Genomic DNA, 25,284 nt, shown 5'->3' with positions numbered 1-25,284 from the left:
TGATTTTCATTATACAGCTAAAAATATTTAAGCTTGAAGCTAAGACTGCATGATTTTTTTTTTTTTTTTTTTTTTTTTTGCCTAGACTATTTAACTCTTGCTAGTTTTAATGGAAAATAATGTGGAGTTGTGTTCATTTATGTTGCTGAAGTTTGATCATTTTATTATCACTATTATTATTATTACCAAGAAGGTGGCAATCTGCCAGAAGTAGTAGTAGTAGTAGTAGTAGTAGTAGTAGTAGTAGTAGTAGTAGTAGTAGTAGTAGTAGTAGTTGTCGGGGAAGGTGGAAGAAGTTGCTTCAATACTAAAATTTTCCAAAGTTTTTAGCTTTTCTGTATTTATTTATTTGCTTTTGCAGCTCTATGTTAATGGTGAACCAACAGCTGAGTTGGATAGTGACACAACTTTTTACAACTACTCCTGTTTAGCAGAAAGGTGAGTAAATGGCATACACAATATTATTTAATAGTCTTACACTCGTCTATAATAAACCAACCTTCTTCACATTTTTCCTTCTTGTTTTTTCTCGTGTTTTCTCATAGACCAGTGTCCTGGTTTTTAAATACATCTAATGATATGCACTTAGCCTAAAAGATTGCTTGGAGATCTATGGAATGTATAAATCTGCTAAATTATTGTGTCTTTGAAGCATGCAGCTATTAGTAACTCTTTTGTAAATAGTGTATACTAAATGATGTATATATATATCATCATCATCATCGTCGTCGTTTAATGTCCGCTTTCCATGCTAGCATGGGTTGGACGATTTGACTGAGGACTGGCGAACCAGATGGCTGCACCAGGCTCCAATCTGATCTGGCAGTGTTTCTACAGCTGGATGCTCTTCCTAACGCCAACCACTGCGAGAGTGTAGTGGGTGCTTTTACATGCCACCGGCACGAGGGCCAGCCACGCGGTACTAGCAATGGCCACGCTCAAATGGTGTTTTTACGTGCCACCTGCACAGGAGTCAGTCCAGTGGTGCTGGCAACGACCTTGCTCGAATGTTTTGTTCACGTGCCACCAGTACAAGTGCCAGTAAGGTGACGCTGGTAACAATCATGCTCAAATGGTGCTTTTTACATGTCACCGGCAGTGATCCCACTCTGATGGTGCTGTTAGCGCTATATATATATATATCATCATCATCATTTAACGTCTGCTTTCTATGCTGGCACAGGTTGGACAGTTTGACTGAGGACTGGCAAGCCAGAAGGCTGTACCAGGCTCCAGTCTGATTTGGCATGGTTTCCACAGCTGGATGCCCTTCCTAATGCCAACCACTCTGAGAGTGTAGTGGGTGCTTTTTACATGCCACCAGCATGGGAGCCAGCCAGGCAGACCTGGCATTGATCACATTCGAGTAGTGCTTTTTACATGCCCCCGTATGTATGCATATATATATAAATATATGTAAATCAGACTGGAGCCTGGTGTTGCCATCCGGTTTCACCAGTCCTCAGTCAAATCGTCCAACCCATGCTAGCATGGAAAGCGGACGTTAAACGATGATGATGATGATGATGAAATCCAAATTGAGGGATTGGAGCAGGTAAAAATCCAGGCTACATATGTTTCCTATCAGAACCTTGGAAGTAATAATTAGAAAAAAAGTGGAAAAAAAACACCTCTTCTAATTTATTAACTCTAAAATACAATTTTTATTGCATCTTCTTCAGATGGTTTTTAAATGACTGCGATGAAATTACTCTAAAATATGACTCCAACAAGTCTTTTTCTGTGATTTCATCTTCTGCCTCCACAAATGCCTCAAAAATGCAAAAACATCATAAATATTGCAACTTATCAAATTCAGAAAATTTTTCATGTAGTTGTAAATTACAGTACATTCCAGTCTTTCCTTATAGGAGCAGAAGATGAAGTCACAGAAAAAGTCATGTTGAAGTCATATCTTAGAAAATTTCATTACAGTCATTTAAAAGCTACTTGAAGAAGATACAATGGAAACTGTATTTTATAGCTAATGAATAAGTAGAGGCGTTTTTTTCCTGCTTTTTCCATTTTTCGATGCATTTGTGGAGGCAGATGATATTGTCACAGAGTTCTAAGATTTTGCATCAGTTATTTTGATGTCCATTCACAACTTTTCTGCACTACCCCCATCACGAATCATGAAAAATTGCTCCACCCTAATATAAATATATCTCTGTGTGTGTGTGTGTGTGTGTGTGTGTGTGTGTGTGTGTGTGATGGACAAACTTTCATACAGTTTCCATCTACCAAATTCACTCACAAGGCATTGGTTGACCCAAATCCATTGTAGAAGATACTTACCCAAGGCAAGACTCAACCCAAAACCAAATGGCTGCAAAGCAAGTTTCTTAACCATGCAGCCATGCCAACCAATTAATTAATTAATTTTTCGTTTTGTTTTGTTTTGTGTCTCTTTTTTAGAGTTTACAAGTTTAATTTAGTGGCATTATCAGGCAACTGGCAATATGGCGACTCAGCAAAGTCAAACACATTGGTGGTGATGACAGCATCGACAAATGGGTGGAGGAATGGTAGGCATCAGTTAATGTTTCCAGGAGAGAGTAGAAATGATCCAAACTATTTAAAGGCATCAAAGGTAACGGATACAAAGATTCACTTAGAATGGAACTCTTACATGGCCCCAGAAGGTTTGGAATCATACAAAATCCAGTGGAGCAGTGTTGCTCAGCCAGAGGTAAATAGGCTTCCTTTCATTTCATTGATATCTACTCTACATCGTCTTTATCATCGTCATCAGCAGCAACACTGTCGTCTTCCTCATATCTGTCATCACCAATAACAACATTGATGCCACCACCATCACTCTCACCCCATAACCATTATTGTCACCATTAACCATCATCCCAAGACAAATACTGCAGTAACCGATGTGTCACTAAAGTGTAGACAATAAGTATGATACATGTCTTTTACCTTTATCTTTTACTTCATTCATTACACTACAGCCATGCTGGGGCACCTTTTTGAAGAATTTTAGCTGGACTGATTGACTCCAGTGCTTATCTTTTTAAAGTCTCTATTGCTGAACCTCTAAGTTGTATGCAAACTTATATTATTATATATAATATATCATATATGCTTTGTAATTTAAACTGGGTGTGAAGAGAAACAATTGTAGGCAATGTTAATTAATTAATAAACTAATTTATATCCATTGAATCTCTCCATTTTCAAAGTTATTAATAATAGCTGATGTTTTATAATATATTTATTGAAGAAATATCTCTTCAAAATATAATATATTAAACCAGGGTATCTTGGATAAGACTATCCCTATAAGAGGTTTAGATATCCTCATAGTGAGATATTATATATCGGTCATTTTTGCCAAACTGCTAAGTTACAGGGGTGTAAACACCAACATTTGTTGTCAAACGATGGTGGGAGGACAAACACAGACACAGAAATATATATATATATATTTGACAAGCTTCTTTCAGTTTCCGTCTACCAAATCCATTCACAAGGCTTTAGTCGGCCTAAGGCTATAGTAGAAGACACTTGCCCAAGGTGCCACGCAGTGGGACTGAACCCAGAACCACGTGGTTGGTAAGCAAGGTTCTTAAACACACAGCCACTCCTAGAATACATGTTTTTCACAGCTGGACACCCTTTCTACTGCCAGTTACTCGGCTGTGAAATTAGAGCAACATGCTGTCGGTCAAGAATTTTTTGTGCAAACAAATCACCAAAAAGAACAAAATTATGACTGTCATATTGTATTTGTATGTATGTGCATCGGTGTATATGTATGCACCAGTATATGCACTTATGCATGGCTACATGTGTGTGTGTGTGTGTGTGTGTGCATGCATGCGCGTGTGCATGTGTGTGTTGTATTTTGCAAATCTTGTACTAATATGCTGTTATTATTTCTAGGCAAAAGAAGTCTGTCTGCTTGCATCTGATAAAAGTTGCATCATCAATAAATGTTTGTCTGGGGTAATACATTATCTACGGCTCATTTCCGTTGGTCCAAATGATATCATTCTTGATGAATCTCACTACCTAACAACACAGACATCAGCGCCACCAAATATGCCAGCTGTGATTCTTAGGTGAGGTTATAATTCCTAATGTTTTTCTCATCATTGTCAACATCCTCATTGTTTCGTGTCTGTTTTTCTTACTGCCATGGGTTGAATGGATTGTCACAATGTAAGTCAATTCTTATTCACAGTTATTTGTATCTTAAGGTTGGGAAACTATACTTTGTTTGAATGTAATTAAATTTGACATGGCTTCTACAGCAGGAAGCCCTTCCTATCACCATCCACTTTACAGAGTGTAACAGGTATATTTTATTGTGGCACTAGAGTTGTTGTGCTCTCAACAACACAAAACTAGGATTATTTCAGCCTTACATTGTCTCCACTCAATCAGAATGTCCTGGATGCATTTTACCATGACACCAACACAGGTAGGGTTGCTTTATCCTCAGCAATACAAGATTAAGTGTCTTCATTGTCTTTACTGATTTGTCAACCACTTTATTAATCAGTCAGTAGATATCATATGTGGAGGCGCAATGGCCCAGTGGTTAGGGTAGCGGACTCGTGGTCAGAGGATTGCAGTTTCAATTCCCAGACTGGGCGTTGTGTGTGTTTATTGAGCGAAAACACCTAAAAGCTCCACGAGGCTCTGGCAGGGGGTGGTGGCGACCCCTGTTGTATTCTTTCACTCCAACTTTCTCTCATTCTTTCTTCCTATTTCTTGAGTAACACTGCGATGGACTGGCGTCCCGTCCAGCTGGGGGGAACACATACGCCATAGAAACCAGGAAACCGGGCCCATGAGCCTGGCTAGGCTTTAAAAGGGTGAAAAGAAGAAAGAAAGATATCATATGCTCTCAGCAAGTTGAATAACAAGAATCACCATCTAAGAATTATGATTTAATTCAGTTGCAATTATATATATGGTGTAGTCCCAATTTCTTCCACAGAGGTTAACCACCAGTCTGTATCCCATCAAGAGAGTGTCCTAGTTGTGCCACACATTTTTGCCACTGACTGTATTGAGTTCTTCTGCTTCATCTGCCATGAGTGTACTCAATTTATTTTATTATGGAACCAGCACCAGTGTGTCTGCTTTGTCTCAGTGGAGAAACTTCACATCAAACATGTTAATTAACTAAGTAGAATCTCTTTTATTAATCCAAGGATGCATGTGCATGTATGTGTGTTTACATGTGTGTGTGTGTGTGTGTGTGTGTGTGTGTGTGTGTGTATGTGTGTGTATGTGTATGCTTGCATGTCTATAAATCATCATCATCATCATTTAATTCTGCCTTCCATGCTGGCATGGGTTAGACAGTTTGACTGAAAACTGGTAAACCAGGGGCGGGGCGGCACCAGATTCCGATATATTATTAATTATGAATTCTTTCGTTTATTCCAGAGCCTGTAATTTCCAATATATTTCCATAGAATGGAACAGACCATTAGAATATGGTGAAGCTAAAATAAATGGTTATCTGGTGTTTATCAACAATATTTTGGAAGCAAATCTGTCCGATGACCAAACTGCGTACACTTTTACAGAGGGAGAATGGTGCAAAGAATACAGTTTTCAGGTTCAGGTAAGCAATTACAATTGAAATATTTGACATATTTTAAAAAAACATTTGGAAAAATATGGACACAGGCATGGCCACTTCATAATCACATCACACAGCTCTGAGCCTGATCTCATTGTATTCCACCCAAGGCAACTACTCTGCCACTGCTTTATTTGCGCTATGCTCTGTGAGTAGTGAAGGTGTGTGGCTTAGTGGTTAGGGCGTTCGGCTCACGATCGTAAGGTCATGAGTTCAATTCCCGGCGAAGCATTGTGTCCTTGAGCAAGACACTTTATTTCACGTTGCCCCAGTCCACTCAGCTGGCAAAAATGAGTAGTACCTGTATTTCAAAGGGCCGGCCTTGTCACACTCTGTGTCACGCTGAAACTCCCTGAGAACTACATTAGGGGTACACGTGTCTGTGGAGTGATCAGTCATTTGCACGTTAATTTCACGAGCAAGCTGTTCCATTGATCGGATCAACTAGGACCCTCGTCGTCGTAACCAACAGAGTGCTCCTCTAGTGTTCTGTGAGTGAAACCAGACAGACAGTAACTAGTGAGGGTCTCTGTCAAAAAAAAATTAACCCAAAAATAAATTTGTCAAATGCTTTTAAGTTCATTTGCAATCAAGAGTAGAGACAGAATGCATGATATTTTTGGCCTCTTACTCTTCAATAGATCGTGTGATCACATGATCAACCAGACTGTCAGATGTTGTTATTGCAGGTCACAATACACTTGCATCGTTTTAGCTTTTGAATGATGCCATCCTGCTGGCTAAGTGAGTAATCCATCTCAGGGTTAACAATTTATAGCTGAGTGAACAGGAGCAATGTAAAATCAAGTGTTTTGCTCAAGAACAAAATGCTCTGCTCAATCCAGGAATTGAACTCATGAGCTAGCGATCATGATTGCAACACCCTAACCACTAGGCAACAGATGGCAGACAATGAACCAATGAGAAACTTTCTGTGGTGACTTGGCCTGGTAAAAATAAAAGCTAAATCTCTCTTGAATCATACCATACCATCTTGAGAGAAGGAAGGACATAGTGTGTATTATAGTTTTATATGTACACTTTAAAAAGACTGGGATCTCATGAGTGGAATGCCTTTGATTATATGTTTGCTCAGTCAGGATTTAGCAGATGTATAAGCTGCCATTATAAGTTAAGGAAGTCTTCACACCAGTGGTTCTCAACCTTTTTAATATCCAGCCCAGATCCAAAACCTGGACTTTTTAGGGGACCACACCAAAAAAAAAAAATTTTTTTAAAGTCAATTAAAGAAAAATTTATTATAATTTGTAGAGGGAAGAACATCGAGGAGTGAATGTGGCTCTGGGAACCATGATTGAGAGCCATTGCTTTACACAGTCATTTGATCCACTAGAAAGAGTAGTCAAATCTCTCTGAAATGACTCTCTATGACATTGGTTCTTAACCTGGGGTGTACACAACTCCACAGAGTGTGAGAACCAATCCTTGGGTGTGCAAGTAGAATATCAAACAAACATATTTCGTTTTTACTTTTTTTTCTTTTATGAATACAACTTATATTCTTTCAAAATTGTTTGGATGCTTAACATGACACCCCAATCACTCTCAGCTTCCTTTACTCATCCATAAAAAGAAAATATTAGAACTGTTGAGAATAACTGAATTCAAACCAAAAAGCACTTCTCTTTTTCATTCTTTCTTTTTTTTTTTTGAGAAGTGGCAGGATGTAGAGTTCCAAACATTAAAAAAAAAAAACCTAACACCTGACTTTTTTGTGATTTAACTTTAGAAGTTATATCAAATAAGCTGACTAAGTTTCTCTACACTGTTTACAGCAGTTGGATATTTGTTTAATGAAATGAAAACACCAATAATTGAGCAAGTACACCAAATTAATTGTCCTAGTGTGTTCATCATTAAACCTGACATAAAATTTTTCTTTCTTTCTTATTTTGTTTTTTTAATCATTTATTTTCTGAAAATGACAGGCATTGACTAATTTTGAATGGCTCTCAAGTAAAATCTCAGATCCCCAAACAGTTCAGTGGCCTGGTGTTGTAGCACCAATACTGCGAAGAGATCCACCATTTGGGCCAGATCTAACCATTAGTTGGGATAAACCCTATGTTACAGCTGGAATCAAAATTAAATACTTTAAGGTAAGAAAGGATAAAGGTATACATTAACAATTTCTTTGACTGTCTCAAAAACAAGACTATATTTCACCGGAAAGGTGTACATTTCCTTTGACTGCCTCTTCTTACACTAACATACAACAGACACCTAAACCAGCTTAGCTGTTCTTTCTAGCAAACAAGATCAATGTACCTTTTTTATGCTGGCAAAGCTTTCCCTTCCCTATCAGTTCTTAATGCTATATATATTTATATATATATATATATATATATATATATATATACAGAGGTAATTTAAATATTTTCTTTAATGGTTTAGACAAGGGCTGACCAACCTGAGGCCCACAGGCTGCATGCGGCCCACAAACTTTTATCATGCAGCCTGCTTGATATTTTCTTGAAATGGGTGATCTCTTTATTATCTAATTTCAAAATAAAATTGTTTGTGTAAAACATTTATTTCAAAATAAATTTAAAATTTATCTGTGGCAATAACACAACAGCCTACAATTTTATAATTTTAAACAATGTGTGTGTGTGTGTGTGTGTGTGTGTGTGTGTGTGCGTGTGTGTGTGTGTGTGCGTGTCTGTGTCTGTGTTTGTCCCCCCCCCACTATCGCTTGACAACCGATGCTGGTGTGTTTATGTCCCCATAACTTAGTGGTTTGGCAAAAGAGAGCGATAGAATAAGTACTATGCTCACAAAGAATAAGTCCTGGGGTCGGTTTGTTTGACTAAAGGCGATGCTCCAGCATGGCCAAGGTCAAATGACTGAAACAAATGAAAGAATAAAAGAATAAAATGGAAATTTGATTGTTTGACTATTAATGCATAAAGTATACAAGTGGCCCTCAAAAAACTTTCTGTGATTAAAGTGGCCTGCAATGTAATTCGAGTTGGCCAGACCAGGTTTAGACAACAGGAAGGGGCAGTGCTCTTGACATTCACAGGTTCTCTGAGACAGGAGAGATTGATAATGATGATATTCAACCTGAACATCTGTAAGTTAACACCTTCAGGAAAAGCATTAATAGGGAAGGAAATTCCAGAGAGTTAATATTTTGTAAGGAATATAAATGTGCTGGCCATATCACATGACTGAAGGACAACAGATGGACAATCTGTATGATGGAATGGTCACTAGCACAATAAACAAGATCAAATGGCCAACCAAAGACAAGATGGTAAGATGCTCACACACACACACACACACACACACACACACACACACACATATATATATATATATATGTGTTTGTGTGTTATTTCTTTACTACCCACAAGGGGCTACACACAGAGGGGACAAACAAGGACAGACAAATGGATTAAGTCGATTATATCGACCCCAGTGCGTAACTGGTACTTATTTAATCGACCCCGAAAGGATGAAAGGCAAAGTCGACCTCAGCGGAATTTGAACTCGGAACGTAGCGGCAGACGAAATACTGCTAAGCATTTCGCCTGGCGTGCTAACATTTCTGCCAGCTCGCCTTATATGTGTGTGTGTGTGTGTGTGTGTGTGTGTGTGTGTGTGTGTGTGTGTGTGTGTGTGTGTGTGTGTGTAACTTAAATTATTGTAACTTAAATTATTGACCTAAACCAGGAAATGGGAACAAAATACATTATGAAAACGTATTTAAATTGATGCAGAATATGTTGATATTTGTGAGTGTAAAGTTTAATTTTACATTTATAATTATTTGATTCTTTCAGATCATGTGTTCTGATTGTTCGAGTAGTGACGTAATAACAACACATGGACCAATACTTCCAGATGTTCAATCATTCACAATTGACGATCTTGATTTGGGATGCTATTTAATTACTTTGAAAATTCATGTAAGTTTTCCATTTGTGAAATACATTTCAAAGAGAAGTTTTACTCGTGAGCTGTTGATCACAGTTTCCCTTGCAAAACTTTCATGTTATCTTCAACATAAGCTGTGTGGGTGAGAAGCTTGCTTTCCGACCACATGGTCTGGGGTTTGGTCCCACCGACATGACACCTTGGGCAAATGTCTTCTACATAGCCCTAAGCTGACCAAAGCCTTGTAGAGGGAAACTGAAAGAAGCCTGTCATAGATGTGTGTGTGTGTTTGTGTTTGTCACCTACTACCACTTGACACCTTTAGTTGTGTTGATTACATTCCTATAACTTAGCAGTTCAGCAAAAGAAACTAATAGAATAAGTACTACACTTAAAAAATATGTACTGAAGTCAATTTGTTTGACTAAACCAGTGGCTTGTATACTTCAATGACCCTGAGAGTTGTGCCAGTGGAGCACAAGCTCCTGGTAGTGTTTCTCATGCTGGACAGGTCAAGTGATAGAGGTCAGGGTAACAGGGACCACCTTTTTTAACCCAGAGATAAAAATGGGTTTGCATAGAGCCAACACCCTTACTTGGAATATAGTGAAGTCACAAAAATATTGATAATTATTCAAAATCAACAAGACCGAGAGTGGAAGGCCTTCCCTCAGGGGACCATGTGGGATGCTGAGGCAAAGCTGAAAATGCAGGGCTCCAACTGAAGAGAAGCAGAAAAGATAGCCCTGAATTGAGAACATTGAAGAAAAGCCATCAATAACCTATATGTCATGGGAAGTGAAGGGCTTAAGTAACTCTTTCGTGAGAATTTGGATCATGGTTCCAATCTTAAGGTTGATAACTTGTTATCTTAATGCACTGCAGCAATTCATAATTCCATAGTTTTTGCCCCCCCACCTTTTCCCTTATTAGTTTTGGAAACCTTTCTGAAAATCATCAATGCTACCCTTCTACCTTTGCCAAAGCCATGAAACACAGAAATTTGTTTAACAATTAGAAATATCTGTTCATTGTTTTAGGTGCTTATATAATCATTGAGATTAACTGTAAAAGTAACCCTGGTTTAAAAGATTCTACTTTATATCTGATTTTCATACTCAATACTAGATATATCACACCAACAAGATAATATGTTCCGAACCAATTGAAGTGACTCTGTTTGCTGCTATCTTACCTCCTACCATTAAAGTTAATATTATAGGCCTTCAGGAACGACAATTGTTGGAGAAGACAGCATGTCAACTTCTCAATGCTCGAGATAAGTATGTCCCTTGTCAATCTTTTATTTTTCATTTCCAATAAGCATTTTTTATATTTGATTTATTATAAGGTTTCGACTATCTTAAACTTTACTATAAATATTATTATTATTTAACTTTTTAACTAGGCTGGTAGAATCGTTAGCATGTGAGACAAAAAAGCTTAACAGCATTTCATCAGTCTTTACATTCAGGGATCAAATTCCACTGAAGTTGGTTTTGCTTTTCCTCCTTTCAGGGTCAATGAAATAATACCAGTTAAACACTGGGCTTGATGTAATTGACTTTCTCCTCCCCTAAATTTTTTAGGCTTTGTACCTATAGTAGAAAGGATTATTTAACCTTTTTGGCATTGTGTTTCTGTTGAAATATGCTGCTTTTATTTCAATGAATTTTGGAAACAGCAAAGAATATAGTAAAATAATTGTCATTAATAAGTTGATATGTGAAAGATAAATAGCATGAAATTTTAACGAGAAATTTTAATTTAGATCACTTTAAAACAAACAGTTTGTACAATAGAACCAGGGACAGTCTAAAGGAAGATGGTATCAAAAGGGTTAAAAGGGTTGGGTGCGATTTGAGGAAGTTTTTGCTGTCATTTCTAGCAGTAACTACGTAGAAGTCCCTTGCTGGTGCAACATACTGTTGCTGAGTAATCTAAGTTAGTTCTAATTGAGTAGGGAGTCAAAGATGATCCAGACGTGATTATCCTATCTTTTTGAGAGTACCTAAGACTACATTATATAAAGAGTCACTTCTATACTTAAAACACTGGTGTGTGATTTGATGGAGATTTGGCTGCTATTTCTAGCAAATAAAGTGCCCAAGTAGAACGGTGGTTCTCAACCATTTTTATACCCTTTGATTCCCATTTTACTCAGATGAACTCTCCTAACCATTCAATGTTTAAAAAATCCCATTATATTTTTATCATTAAATATTATTAGGAATTGTATAAAAAGATTTGTTGAAATATTTTGTGTATTGTAGACATGTAACCAATTTATTACTCATAAATGTTAACAACAAAATCTTATATGGATCCTTGGGGGTCCATATAAGATTTTGTAGGAGCTCCCTCATTAGTTCATCTCTGAACTGTTTGAAGGAATAATTAAGTGGGAGATAGTAATTATAAAAATGAAAATAACCATACTTCAAACTTTTTATTCAGTATTATCAATAAACATTAACAATAAATGACTTCAAAAAAAAAAAAAAGAAATATGCTCTTTGGCAAACCAAACGAGAAAAAACTATCCTCCTCGTTATCTGTAGAGACTGATGTCTAACATCTTCCAGCTGCCTCATATTCTTGTGTGAATACCACAATAATTATGAAAGAATTAATTAATCACCTGTTCCTTGCAATGAAGAAAAAAAAACTCTTCTACATTTGTTTCAGATTAATTAGCAGTTTTAACAATATGCAGAAGGTTAGCCGAAATTCACTGACGCCAACAAGAAAATCTAATTCTAGAAATAGTCAAGTAAGTTTTACCAACTTCTTAACTGATGAAAATGTATTGGAATCATTCAAAGGTTTTATTTTTTTAATTGGGCTAGAATCAATACATCCCCACCCATTCAATCAAGACGGCTATTCCATTTTCGTTTCTTGTCTTGCAAGTTACTGGGCAGTGTCATTCATGCTAGTACCACATAAAAAGCATCCAGTACACATTATAAAGTGGTTACCATTAGGAGGAAGGGCACCCAGGTGTAGAAACCCTTGCCAAATCTGACATTGGAACTTGACACAGTCCTGCAGCATGTGTGATCCGGTCAAACCATCAAATTCATGCCAGCATGGAAGACAGATGTTAAATAATGACGACGACAACGACGACGATGATGATGAGGACGATGACGGTGACGACGACAATGACAATGATGATAACAATATCAGATTATTTCTGTATCAGTTTGTGTAAAGACTGATCAAGTCAGTCATTGTAGTAGCAATTACATAAGAGCAATGCTGCTAAAGAAATCATTATTTCAATGAAAACCTCTTCAGTGTTCAACAAACCATTAAAAAAAGCCTTTTTTATGGTTGCGCAATAACAAATCACTCATGGACATACTTATAAAATCAATATACAGCATAACACCCATGACTTCCAGAAACACACTTTTTTCTAAGCTAAGAATAGTCAAAGTTTGGCCTAAACTACTCAGGTTACTTGTTGGCTGTCAGATGACAGCATCCTTCAAAACTTCTGTTTCTCTTCTGTGCACCTTTTCCTCTTTAGGGCTCTTTTACTGTTCACTTTCATGTCATCTTGTCTTTTATTCAGTGAAATCGTGTGGTGCAGTGGTTAGGGTATTTGTCTCACAGTGGTAAGACCATGAGTTTGATTCCCAGCAGACACTTTATTTGAGCAGAACACTTTATTTCACATTGCTTCAGTAAACTCAGCTGGCAAAAATGAGTTGTACCTGTATTTCAAAGGGCCAACCTTGTCACATTCTGTGTCAGGCTGAATCTCCCTGAGATATACATTAAAAGTTTGTGAGTCTGTGGACAACTCAGTCACTTGCATGTTAATTCCATGTGCAGGCTGTTCCATTGATTGGTTTGACTGGAACCCTCATCGTCATAACCATCAGTGCCAGTTAGGTTTTATCTATGGACTATGCATGTACTTTTGGCTTTCATTGCTGTCTTTCTTTACTTGACTCAGCTTTCTGTCACTCTTTTACATTTTCCATTGAGTTGTAGTACACCTGAGCACTGTATACAATAAGATCATTATTCTTATCAACTCTTCTACAATGTAAACTAAACAGAAGAAACACAGGGTCTCATCCATAGCAGATCACAGCACCCATGATGGGATGAAATCTTACAATTCATCAGCAAAGTCGCCAACATGTTATCAACTTAACAATTGTAACTGAACAGGTCTAACTTAAACTGGGTTGGTTGTAATTATTATTATTGTTATTATTATTATTTTTCAGACTGTTATCTTTACATTTAAAGACATAAGATTTTTCAATATTTATGTCTACACTACATTTTGAAAATATTGATCTTTAATGGTAGCGTAGATGAGGTTAATAGTCCATAAAATTATAGTTTAATTAATGACAACTCATCTCAGACATTCAAACTAATTAATATTTTATTGATTTTTTTAAAATTTAGATTTATAATGCATAATCCTAATGTTCATAATGTTTTGAAAGAAAGAAATACATTTGTTCCAGAATAAAACACCAAATCTATTGCAGATTTTATTACCCAGGGGCAACAGATACCTATTTAAAGTTGTATATGCCTATGGTATGTCCATGCTTAGAGTTCGCATCGCCAGTCTAGACCCTTACCTTGCTCAGCTATCAATCTCCCGGAAACTGTTCTGAAATGTTCAACCAGATAAATACCCATCGTCAGACATCTACCATGCTCTGAACGTCTTGCTCTCCTGGGCATGGACACATTAAAACTCTGCCGTGTGGCAACTGACTTGGTAGACACCCATAAGATTATCCACCATTTTTCTGATAACAACCTTAAACACCTTTTTGAATTCCATATGTCAAACACTCGTGGACATGCTTACAAAATCAAAAAACAATGCAGCACCCTTGACTTTTGGAAACATTTTTTCAAGCTCAGAATTGCTGAAGCATGGAATAAACTACCCACATCAGTTGTTAGCTGTTGGGACACTACAACCTTCAAAACTTCCATACTTCTTGAAATTTGCCAACAGTACACCTGATCTTTCTCCATTCCCCTTTTAAAATGATTCATTCACTGTTCACTTCCTGTGCTTACTTTCTGTAACATTCATGCACTTTTGGCTGCTTTTTCTGATGAGTTGTAGTACATCTGAGCACTGTATACAATAAGTCGATTTCCTAGGTGGAAACCGAAAGAAGCCTATCATATATGAGTGTGTGCAAGTGTGTGTGTGTGTGTGTGTGTGTGTGTGTGTGTGTGTGTCTTTGTGTCTGCATTTGTCCCCCACCATCGCTTGACAACCAGTGTGTTTACATCCTCCTAACTTAGCAGTTCAGCAAAAGGAACCGATATAACAAGAACCAGGCTTTAAAAAAAAACATACTGGGATTGATTCATTCAACTAAAAATTCTTTAAGATGGTGCACCAGCATGGCCACAATCTAATGACCAAAACAAGTAAAAGATAAAAGATTAAAGATTAAAGACCTTAACCACTGACAACAGGAATCAATCAAAGCCAGTAACCTAAGGATGCTGGAGACGCACAGCAAGTGTCCCAGCCTCTTCCCTCCATCTTTCCTGTCTGCAACCAACCTCTAGTTAACTCCCCCCACCCATACTTTTTCCTCCATTAACATAGGTTCTAATATGTTTTTATACACAACTGTTTTATATATTAATATTGATGCAATTTCCTTTGGCAGGAAGTGTTGGCCATCAAGACTTCTTTGAAACTGGAGAATTTACTTGAACAGTATATCATTGCTCTTTCCAATTACACAGGTAACCTTTTAGCTTTTAGTACATACATACAAACATACATGCGTGCATACATCACCATCATCATCACCACCATCACCACCACCATAATCATCATCATCATTGTCATCATCATTTGCATGCCAGGCAAAATGCTTAGCTGCATTTTTACATTGAGTTCAAATCCTACTAAGGTCGACTTTGTGGGGTCAATGAAATAAGTATCACTTGAACCCAGGGGTTAATGTAATCGACTATTTTCCTCGCTAAAGATTTCAGGCCTTATACCTATGGTAGAAAATATTATCATTATTATTATTATTATTAATATTATTATTATTGAAAAGGCAGCAAGTTGGTAGAATCATTAGCATGCCGTGCAAATTGCCTAGCAGCATTTCATCCATCTTTACATTCTGAGTTCAAATTCCACCAATGTCTTTACTGCCCACAAGGGGCTACACACAGAGGGGACAAACAAAGGACAGACAAACAAAGGACAGACAAACAAAGGACAGACAAACAGATTAAGTCGATTATATCGACCCCAGTGCGTAACTGGTACTTATTTAATCGACCCCGAAAGGATGAAAGGCAAAGTCGACCTTGGCAGAATTTGAACTCAGAACGTAGCGGCAGACGAAATACCGCTATGCATTTCGCCTGGCGTGCTAGCGTTTCTGCCAACTCACTGCATGGGACCAATATTTCTATAAATAAAATATAATCTATTTCAGGTCAAGTTCTTCTTGATATCAGCTGGGAATGTACACCATGTAACCCAAATATTCAAGTCACTGGTTACCAACTTTTACTTGATGGACAGAACTTTGGTACTTTAATTCCTGAACCTAGCAGGAATTTCAAAACAATGGTAAGTTTATCAGTCTAGCTAGTACCTTGTTCATCGATAAGATTTATTTTAATTAGTGTGCTTCATGTCAAGAAATAGAGAGAGCCCTAAAAAGACAATGTTGATACAGCTGAAATGCCTTCGATCAAAAGTCTGCTCAATCTAACCACCACCACCACCACCACCACCTGGAGTCGATGTAATCGACTATCCCACCCCCACCCCCACCCCACCAGAAATTTCAGGCCTTGTGCCTTTAGTAAAAAGGATTATTACTATTATTACCTCCGTCTTCGCTAAGGTGGGGGTCAGTCGTGTTTGTTTGTTTGTTTGTCTGTGGGCAAGATATCTCAAGAACTGCAGGACAGATTCGGATGAAACTTTCGGGGATGTTTGGCCTCATGAGTGGCACGAATTGGTTAGATTTTGGGATTGATCCAGCACTGGACAAGGATTCTGGATTATTTTTCTGGTCTTTTTACTTAATTTTCGAGAGCAGTCGGGTTCATTTTTAGTATTCTCATTTATGAGAGCAGTCGAGTTTATTTCAGATATTCTCATTTTAAAAATTATCTCTGGCTAATCATTGAGAGGACGTCAGTGTTGCCTTGGTGGAGGTTTGTGTTCTCCGTGTGTTCTTATTATTATCATTATTATTTATGTTTTGTGCGAGTGTATTCTTGCTCTTGTCATTTCAGTTAAAGGTAGACGACTCCAGCCATACTATCAGTATGATAGCTCAATATGAAGATACTGAACTTTCCAGCCAAGAATCTAACGTCATACACCTCGACACAGCTCAATTTCTACCATTCACCTATTATTGTTACTGCAAAGGACACATCAAAGAGGCTAAGTAAGGATGAATTTTAAGAGTTTTCTATTCTTTTTATCAGTATCTACATGATAACTTACATCTGTGCCATTTTTTTCCTCTATGAATCCACTGACGGCAATCATCTCTTCTAGTTTGGATTGAAACGATTGGGTGCAGTTGTCCAGACACTTGACAATTTGGCTTGGCTGACTGGACATTTAACCCTTTCGATACCAACCCGGCTGAAACCGGCTCTGGCTCTGAGTAAAAAAATCTTGTTTTCAAAAGTTCTGAATTAAAATCTTCCACCAAACCTTAGTCACAATTTATGTTCCTAACACTAGCTTAGTGATAACTAAGTTATTTTATTAAATTCTTTGTTATATTTAAAATTAATTGAAAGAGACACAGAGCATCTCAACAGAAATATGGTAACAAAAGGGTTTTAACCTGTTTTGGGGACAGTACTTCCTGAAGCTGGCGGAAAGCAAACACACACACATCACACGCACGCACACATATGCATGCACACACATTCACAGACGGGGAGTTACACACATATAGATAAAGATAGCAAGAGAGAGAGAGAGAGGAAAAGAAAGAGGGAGAGAAATTCATTCCACATACATACAAACTGTTGTAAAGCAGTCTTTTGCTAATGTTGTATCTGTCTTTTGACGACGGTTGTCGCTCTGACAGATATCGTTATATTACAAAGTCGTTGATAGAATGTTTCTATCTGGCACTGTATGACCGCCAGTCATACAGTGTTATTATCCATAAAAGATTGGATCGTTATAACGTCCACTCTGTATCACAGTATAATTACTATATCAGCACAGACAAGACTATCAACACAGTCTATTCGTACCCTTGATCTTCGACCTACTGACGTTCTCCTGTCTACTTTGTAAAGTGGTTGGCATTAAGAAGGGCATCCAGGTGTAGAAACCATACCAAAACTGACCATGGAGCTTAGTACAGTCTTCTGGCTTACCAACTCCTGTCAAACTCTCCAGCCCATGCCAGTACTGAAGACAAGTGTTAAATGATGATGATGACGACGATGATGACAACGATGACGACAACAACGACGATGATCTAATATTTTGTTTTTTATTTCTTTAATATCTTATGTAGATGGCCAACTGTTGGTTGCTGCCAATTCGTGGATGCTTTAAGCCAGGAACAACAACTCTGCAAGAAACTGTCAAACCCCGGTGTTATGAAACAATCATTCCAGCTTCCTGATTGCTTGTTAAAGAACCAAACCAACAACAGTTTTGAACCAGTGTTTCCAATTCAAGGAGCAACATGTCCAACACTTGTTTTGTTTTGGATACCATGGTGAGTATTAATATTCTCATTCTAAACGTCTGATCTTCATTCTAAATTCTCTTTAATGACACGTTAATTAAATCGCTGCAACTTTTCTGTTTACAGGTGCCATCCTTGCAAGAAGGTTATGAACTTTTTGGTTACATTTGTGCGAGAACATCCAAATCTGGTAAGTTAGGGTTATAGTAATAATATTAGTCACTAAGCTAGGGTGGTGCTTAGTATCGGTAGCCACGCACGTGGCTTAGTGGTTAGGGCATTTGGCTCATGATCGTAAGGTCGTGAGTTCAATTCCCGGCGGCGTGTTGTGTCCTTGAGCAAGACACTTTATTTCACATTGCTCCAGTCCACTCAGCTGGCAAAAATGAGTACTACCTGTATTTCAAAGGGCCAGCTTTGTCACACTCAGTGTCACGCTGAATCTCCCTGAGAACTACGTTAGGGGTACACGTGTCTGTGGAGTGCTCAGTCACTTGCACGTTAATTTCACGAGTAGGCTGTTCCGTCGATCATATCAGCTGGGACCCTCGTCGTCGTAACCGACGGAGTGCTCCTCCTCCTCAGTATTAGTAGCATGCCAGGGAAAATTCTTAGCAGCATTTTATCCATTTGTATGTTCTGAGTTCAAATTTTGCTTTTTGTCATTTCAGGATTGATAAAATAAGAACTGAGGTCAACATAAAAGACCTCCACTGAAATTGCTGGCCTTGTGCCAAATTTTGAAGCCAATATTAGACACTAAGCCAGAGCAGGAAGCCAGCAGAGTTATTAAGCATGCCAGATAAAAATTCTTAGTGGCATTTTGTCTGTCTTTTATAGTCTGAGTTCAAATTCCGCTGGGATCGACTTCGCCTTTCATCCTTTCAGGGTTGATAAAATAAGTACCAGGTGAGCACTGGGTTCAATGTGATTGACTTACCTCTCTGCCAAAATTGCTGGTTTTGTACCAAAAATCTGAAACCATTATTAAACACTAAACTAATGTCTTTTCCTCACCACATAATTATTTCAACTTAGACTGTTTATGCTAACTGCATCAAATATGTAAACATTTAGGCACATGGTCAAAATTTGGAGGAAGTGATATAGTCAATCATATAAACCTCAGCTGGTATTTGATTGGCACTTGATTTATCAATCCCAAAAGAATGGCTGGCAAAGAACTCAGCAGAATTCATGTTCAGAACATAAAAGATCTACAACAAAATACTAAAAGAAATACAGAACTTTATTCTGCCAAACCACTAATCTTAAATGAAATAAGCATTGTATTTATTTGGATTAAATGATTAAAACATTCTTGCTTGATTATTTTGAAATGTTGTATAATACTACATCCTTTAAAATTTCCATGTTTCCTGAAATTTACCAACAGAACACTGGATGTTCCCTCGCCCTTTTTTTTTTAATGGCTCCTTCACTGTTCACTTCCTGTGCATTATTCTATGTATTGTTCATGCACTTTTGACTGCTCTTTCTGATGAGCTGTAGTAGTGCACCTGAGCACTGTATACAATAAATTTGTTATTTTATAATAAAAAATAAGTTTAAAATTTATTAAAATATCGTGCTGATAACGCGAATGTCGTGGGTTCGTGCCCTATACTGGCTAAGTCATCGTTTTTCAAGGCGGTGCTCCAGCATGGCCGCAGTCAATTGACTGAAACAAGTAAAAAAGTAAAAGAGTATTGTTTATTTGTTTACAGTGTATTGCAATGTAATCAGACATTTTGTTTTTCTACTGAAAATGCCAGCTTTCTTATCTTCTTCCTTTTTTTTGTTTTTTTTCCATGTCCTGCTTAATTTCATATCAGTTCTCCTACCTGTGTATAAACTGTGATACCCAGTATAAAGCAGGAGATTCTTCTCACCTCACTTCTCTTGAGAATGACTGGAATAAAGAACCAGCCATCAAGCACTATTCTTCTCACATGACACTTGGTAAGAACTTCTCTACTTATTGCTATTTAGAATTTCAGACAAGAGCCAACTACTTAATTCTGAAGCCAAACTAAAATCCAATCAAGGGAGAGTTTGTAAAGTTCATTTGCAATGAAGATTTGCTTGATAGATTAGAAATAGAAGTCTAGTCACCCTTAAAATGAGGTATAAAGCTAAATAAAAAAAAAAGAGGATCAATGATCTTTTCCGAGCCTTAGGCTTATAAGGTCAGTTTTCCCAGGTTCTGTGGCATGGATGGTCTCCCTTGGATGGAACATCAGTCTGTTACAAAATAACTCGCTTTTGCCAGTTGAGTGGAATTGAGCAACATGAAATGAAGTGTTTTGCTCAAGAACACAACACGTTGCCCCTTCCAGGAATCAAAACCACAATCTTAAGATCATGGGTGCAATACCTTAACCACTAAGCCAAGTACCTCCATATGAATCTAAATACTACCTTGCATTTAGTCTGAATCTTTACTATTTCTGTCATATCCACATCACTCATCAATCGTGAGAACTTGAAATTCATTAATCTTTTATAAACTGATATGGTTGAATATAGCTTAAAGGAGGTTCAGCTATCCCTTGATGTATTAGATGAAAATTAATTTTTCAGTAATGACCTCAAGAAACCAATAGAAATTATAAGTCATCTATAAACCTAAAAGTCATCATCATCATCATCATTTAGCATCCATTTTCCATGCTGGCATGGGTTAGATGATTTGACAGGAGCTGGTAACTCAGAGAGCTGCACCAAGATCCAGTTGTCTGTTTTGACACAGTTTCTATGGCTGGATGCCCTTCCTAACACCAACCACTTTATAAAATGCATTGGGTGCTTTTTATGTAGGGCCAGCAAGGATACTTTTTTACGGGGTATATTGAAAATATTTTCTATCAAAACAAACAATGACTTAACTTCACCAATTGTGCATTAAAATATACTTTTTCTCTTTTACTCTTTCATAAAAATAACCTTTTTGTTGTCTTTTTAAAATCATTTTTGTTTCATTGTTTTGCAGGAAACAAACATCCAGATGATGAATGCACAGAAACAAAAGATCTTAGACAATATCTTGGAATTGAAGGCGTGCCAAGTATTCTTTTGACTGATAATATGGGTACGGACATTTTAAAATTTGATAGAAACTGAAAGAAGCCCATTGTGTGTGTGTGCATGTGTTTCCTTGTCTTGACATTGTGTGAGGGTTGTAAATGAGAGTCACTGTCAATCATTTCCGGTTCTCTGTGCAACCAAAGTTGATGAAGTTCCATCTTGTGTCCAGTTAGCACTACCCCTGGCATCACACACTCTTCCAGGGCTGACACACCTCCTGATCCACTTTCACCTTGAAACAACCTTTGCTACCTCCATAGCCAACCTGAGATCACAAACAGATGACAGGAGGAGGAGGGGGGAGGAGCAGGAGGAGGGGAAGGGGGAGGGGAAGGGAGGGGAGGGGAGGGGAAGGAGGAAGAGGGAAGGAGGAGAAGGGGAAGGAGGAGGAGGGAAGGAGGAGGAGGGAGGGATGGAAGGCGGAGGAGGAGGAGGAGGAGTTTTACTGCCAAGTGTTCACACTAATATTTCTTTCTCTTTTACAATGAAAATTTACATAATTAGAATTTTTTGTCTTCCTTTCCAGGTTTCATTCTATGGCATGGTAGGTTTTGTGCACCGAATTACAAGTTGTTTTCATCCTTCCTGCTTCATGCACTGCATCAGGTGAACTCAAGTAACAGAAAGAACTGCATTCATTGCGAAATGGAATATTCTCAAGACAGTGATATAGACTGTATGTCCCGTTTCTTCTGATTTCTCTTTTTTCATTTATTCATCAGAACCACAAAAGATCAAGTTTAATAGATCTGAAACCATATTTTATTTTTCAGTTATAGTCAAATCAAAATTTCACAATCTGAGATACAAATGTATGTTCTGTCACTCTTTACTTGACTTATACGTCTGTTTTCTGTACGATTTAACACCTTAGCATTCAGGTTATTCTATCAAATGTAAAGCTTATTTATTCAGAAGAAATTCCAACCACATTTCGTGGTTCGCTACCTCAACCACTTCTTTATAGGATCCAGGGACTAAAGACATCATCAGGAAGAATCACATCCTGTTTCAGCCCCTACTCCTCTACCATTTTTGACGTGGCAAAAGTGAGTTGTGCCTGTAATTCAAAGGGCCAGTCTTGTCACATTCTGTCTCATGCTGAATCTCCTTGAGAACTACTTTAAGGGTACATGTAGCTATGGTGTATTCAACCACTTGCATGTTAATTTCATGAGCAGGCTGTTCCATTGATTTAATCAATTGGAACCCTCACTCTTATAACCAAGAGTGCCAGTTTGCCTCCCTCCAGTGTCAGAAAGTATTGTTACCAAAACAGCTTGAATGTCTAGGCAGCCATGCTAAATTGTCAGCTTCCAAACAGCTGCATCCAATCACCTCTTGCATTCACTTTTTGAGATGGAAGAAGACAGAAAAAAAGAAAAAGAGTAAAGAATAAGAAAAAGACAAACATTTTTTTTTATCTCCATTCTCTTTTTACAATTAATTAAAGTTGTGTCTCTTTTCTTTGCAGTTATTCAGCAACTCCTCACAGAAAGTGTTGCTCTCTTGGAAAAGATAACTCACCGCAAGCAGGTATTATCAGGATCGAAAATGAAGAAAATGCTATTTAAACGAACTAATAGTAACCAAAGCTATTATTCTTTTGAAAAGGATTTAAATTTTCAAGAAGACCAGCTCATTGACTTAAATAACTCTGGTGATAATGAACAGCAATGAAATATGAACAGATTATAACATAAAACATGTTATCGTAGTCCAACAAGAAAGCAACACATCTGCAAAAATGAAAGCAGAATTTAATAAAATAAAACTACTTTAACAAAATATATTCATATTGGCGGTTTCTTTTTAAATGGCAGTTATATAATTAAGTAGGGTCATGGGCCACACACACACACACTACCCACATCTTGTTGAAGTAAAAAAATATATTTATGTTTGAGTTGATAACAATTAAATAGTGCAAGTTATTTCTTGTAAAATATAAAAGAAACATTTTACTTGAATATATAAATATTATCTTTTATATCTAATAATAAAACCATGTTATATACAATAGCCAAATGTGTCACTATATTTCATGTCTGATGCTTGCTTTTTTCTTGCTGCTTGCTTTTAACAGCCCATCAAAGGTAATGACAGCACCAATCCAAGACATTCATTCTCATCCACCTCTAGTACATTGTTTTTCATGGGAGCAGACGTGACTGATGAGACCGATACAAGATAGGTAGATCCTATGTCACTGAGGGCACCAACTGTAACCCCAAATAACAGTCGCAGGAGGTTGATGGCAACATCTTCTCTTCTTTTCATGTAGTTTCCTGCATTTGGTTTCAGAGTGCTCTACTGCAGCATCACATGTGGACCTCCATACCTTCTGATTAACAGCCAAAGGCTCCAACCAATTGGAAAGGATCATCATCATCATCATAGTTTAACGTCCGCTTTCCATGCTAGCATGGGTTGGACGATTTGACTGAGGACTGTTGAAACCGGATGGCAACACCAGGCTCCAATCTGATTTGGCAGAGTTTCTACAGCTGGATGCCCTTCCTAACGCCAACCACTCCAAGTGTGTAGTGGGGGCTTTTATGTGCCACCAGCACGAAGGCCAGTCAGACGGTACTGGCAACGGCCACGCTCAAAACGGTGTATTTTATGTGCCACCTGCACAGGAGCGAGTTCAGCGGCACTGGCAACGATCTCGCTCGAATAATGAGAGACTGCTTGAGATGATCATAAAAATAAAGTTTGGACGTCTGTGAGGCCTACCTCCAGCCTCAATCTCACTGATGAGGACCATCTTTGGGAATTGATTACCTGGCATCTGAATCGCATGGCCAACAGAACAGAGAAGACCCATGAAAATTAGATATTAAAAGAATATGCAAAGTGCGACACAGCCTGATTTTCTTCAGCATCCATTTTTTCCAGGTCAGACAGAATCAAAGCAGATAAACATGGGGAAATACATTTGATGCTTTTACAACCCAACCAAGATGTCAAAACAAGGGTACACGTACACACACTCGAATACGTACGCACATATATACAATAGACTTCTTTCAGTTTCCGTCTACCAAGGCCACTCACAAAACTTTCACCAGCCTAGGACCATAGCAGAAGACACTCGTCAAAGGAGCCACAAAGGGGGACTGAACCCAAAACCATATGGTTGGGAAGTAAGCTTCCAAACCACACAACCATACCTTATATTTTCATATTTGCATGGAAATATACAACACCTTATTAAATTATGTTAATAGACTTGAGTTGTTAATGTAGCGAGCTGGCAGAATCATTAGAATGGTTGGCAAAATGCTTAGTGAAATTTCTTCTATCTTCACATTCTGAATTCAAATTCCTCTAAGGTCGACTTTGTCTTTCATCCTTTCGGGGTCAACAAAATAAGTGCCAGTTGGGCACTGGATTCGATTTAATCAACTAAGCTCCGGCACCGATATTGCCGGCCTTGTGCCAAAATTTGAAACCAATAGACTTGAGTTGTAACTGTACTTGCCAAAGATGACAGTCACTTCCCACTTATATGCCTCATAAATTTGAATTTTAGAGTCGTCTCCCTTGCCTACTACAATCAACCAGAGCTAATGATAATTTTCTCTGCACTTAAGGTGTATTTTAAGTTTTTTATTTTCTGCTTTTACTGCCTTCTGCATCTTATCTTCAGCTTCACTACGTGTTCATGCAGAAAGTTTTCTTAGGTAATCTCCCCCCCCCCATTTCATTCATTATTTTAAGCTGAGACATTTTATGAAAGAGAGGATAAAGGACTGTACTGATTGGCTGCAAATGACCAACTACCTATGGCAAAATATACCCTGAAATGAGTATAGTGTTCAGAGACTAAGATACATTGTACTCAGCAAAGCATACATCATATACCTTACTGCCCCACCTACACACTTTATGCCATTTGAATCCTTCACCCCCCACCCTCAACACCTTGTTGCTTACTTTCTCCCTCAT

General features: G+C 37.8%; 1 protein-coding gene across 3 annotated transcripts in view; it reads left to right on the top strand.

The window, feature by feature from the left end:
* The window catches only part of LOC106882604 (uncharacterized), a 169,185-nt gene extending 145,833 nt beyond the window's left edge, over window positions 1-23,352 (top strand). For all 3 annotated transcript variants that reach the window (XM_089350389.1, XM_089350390.1, XM_089350388.1), the window contains 17 exons: window positions 362-438; window positions 2,419-2,692; window positions 3,898-4,076; window positions 5,416-5,596; window positions 7,564-7,734; window positions 9,424-9,549; window positions 10,646-10,800; window positions 12,206-12,290; window positions 15,202-15,280; window positions 15,994-16,130; window positions 16,808-16,965; window positions 18,067-18,273; window positions 18,370-18,433; window positions 20,079-20,205; window positions 21,236-21,334; window positions 21,857-22,006; window positions 22,805-23,352. In XM_089350389.1, coding sequence (XP_089206515.1) covers window positions 362-438; window positions 2,419-2,692; window positions 3,898-4,076; window positions 5,416-5,596; window positions 7,564-7,734; window positions 9,424-9,549; window positions 10,646-10,800; window positions 12,206-12,290; window positions 15,202-15,280; window positions 15,994-16,130; window positions 16,808-16,965; window positions 18,067-18,273; window positions 18,370-18,433; window positions 20,079-20,205; window positions 21,236-21,334; window positions 21,857-22,006; window positions 22,805-23,010 — 2,475 coding nt within the window. In that variant the 3' untranslated portion in view covers window positions 23,011-23,352. The remainder of the gene's footprint in view (window positions 1-361; window positions 439-2,418; window positions 2,693-3,897; window positions 4,077-5,415; window positions 5,597-7,563; window positions 7,735-9,423; window positions 9,550-10,645; window positions 10,801-12,205; window positions 12,291-15,201; window positions 15,281-15,993; window positions 16,131-16,807; window positions 16,966-18,066; window positions 18,274-18,369; window positions 18,434-20,078; window positions 20,206-21,235; window positions 21,335-21,856; window positions 22,007-22,804) is intronic.
* The last annotated feature ends 1,932 nt before the right edge of the window (window positions 23,353-25,284 follow it).

Source organism: Octopus bimaculoides, chromosome 4, assembly GCF_046866305.1.
Source record: "Octopus bimaculoides isolate indiv1 chromosome 4, ASM4686630v1, whole genome shotgun sequence".
Classification (NCBI taxonomy): Eukaryota; Metazoa; Mollusca; class Cephalopoda; order Octopoda; family Octopodidae; genus Octopus; species Octopus bimaculoides.
Note: the sequence above shows the minus strand (reverse complement) of the source record. Positions and strands in the feature narration are given on the sequence as shown.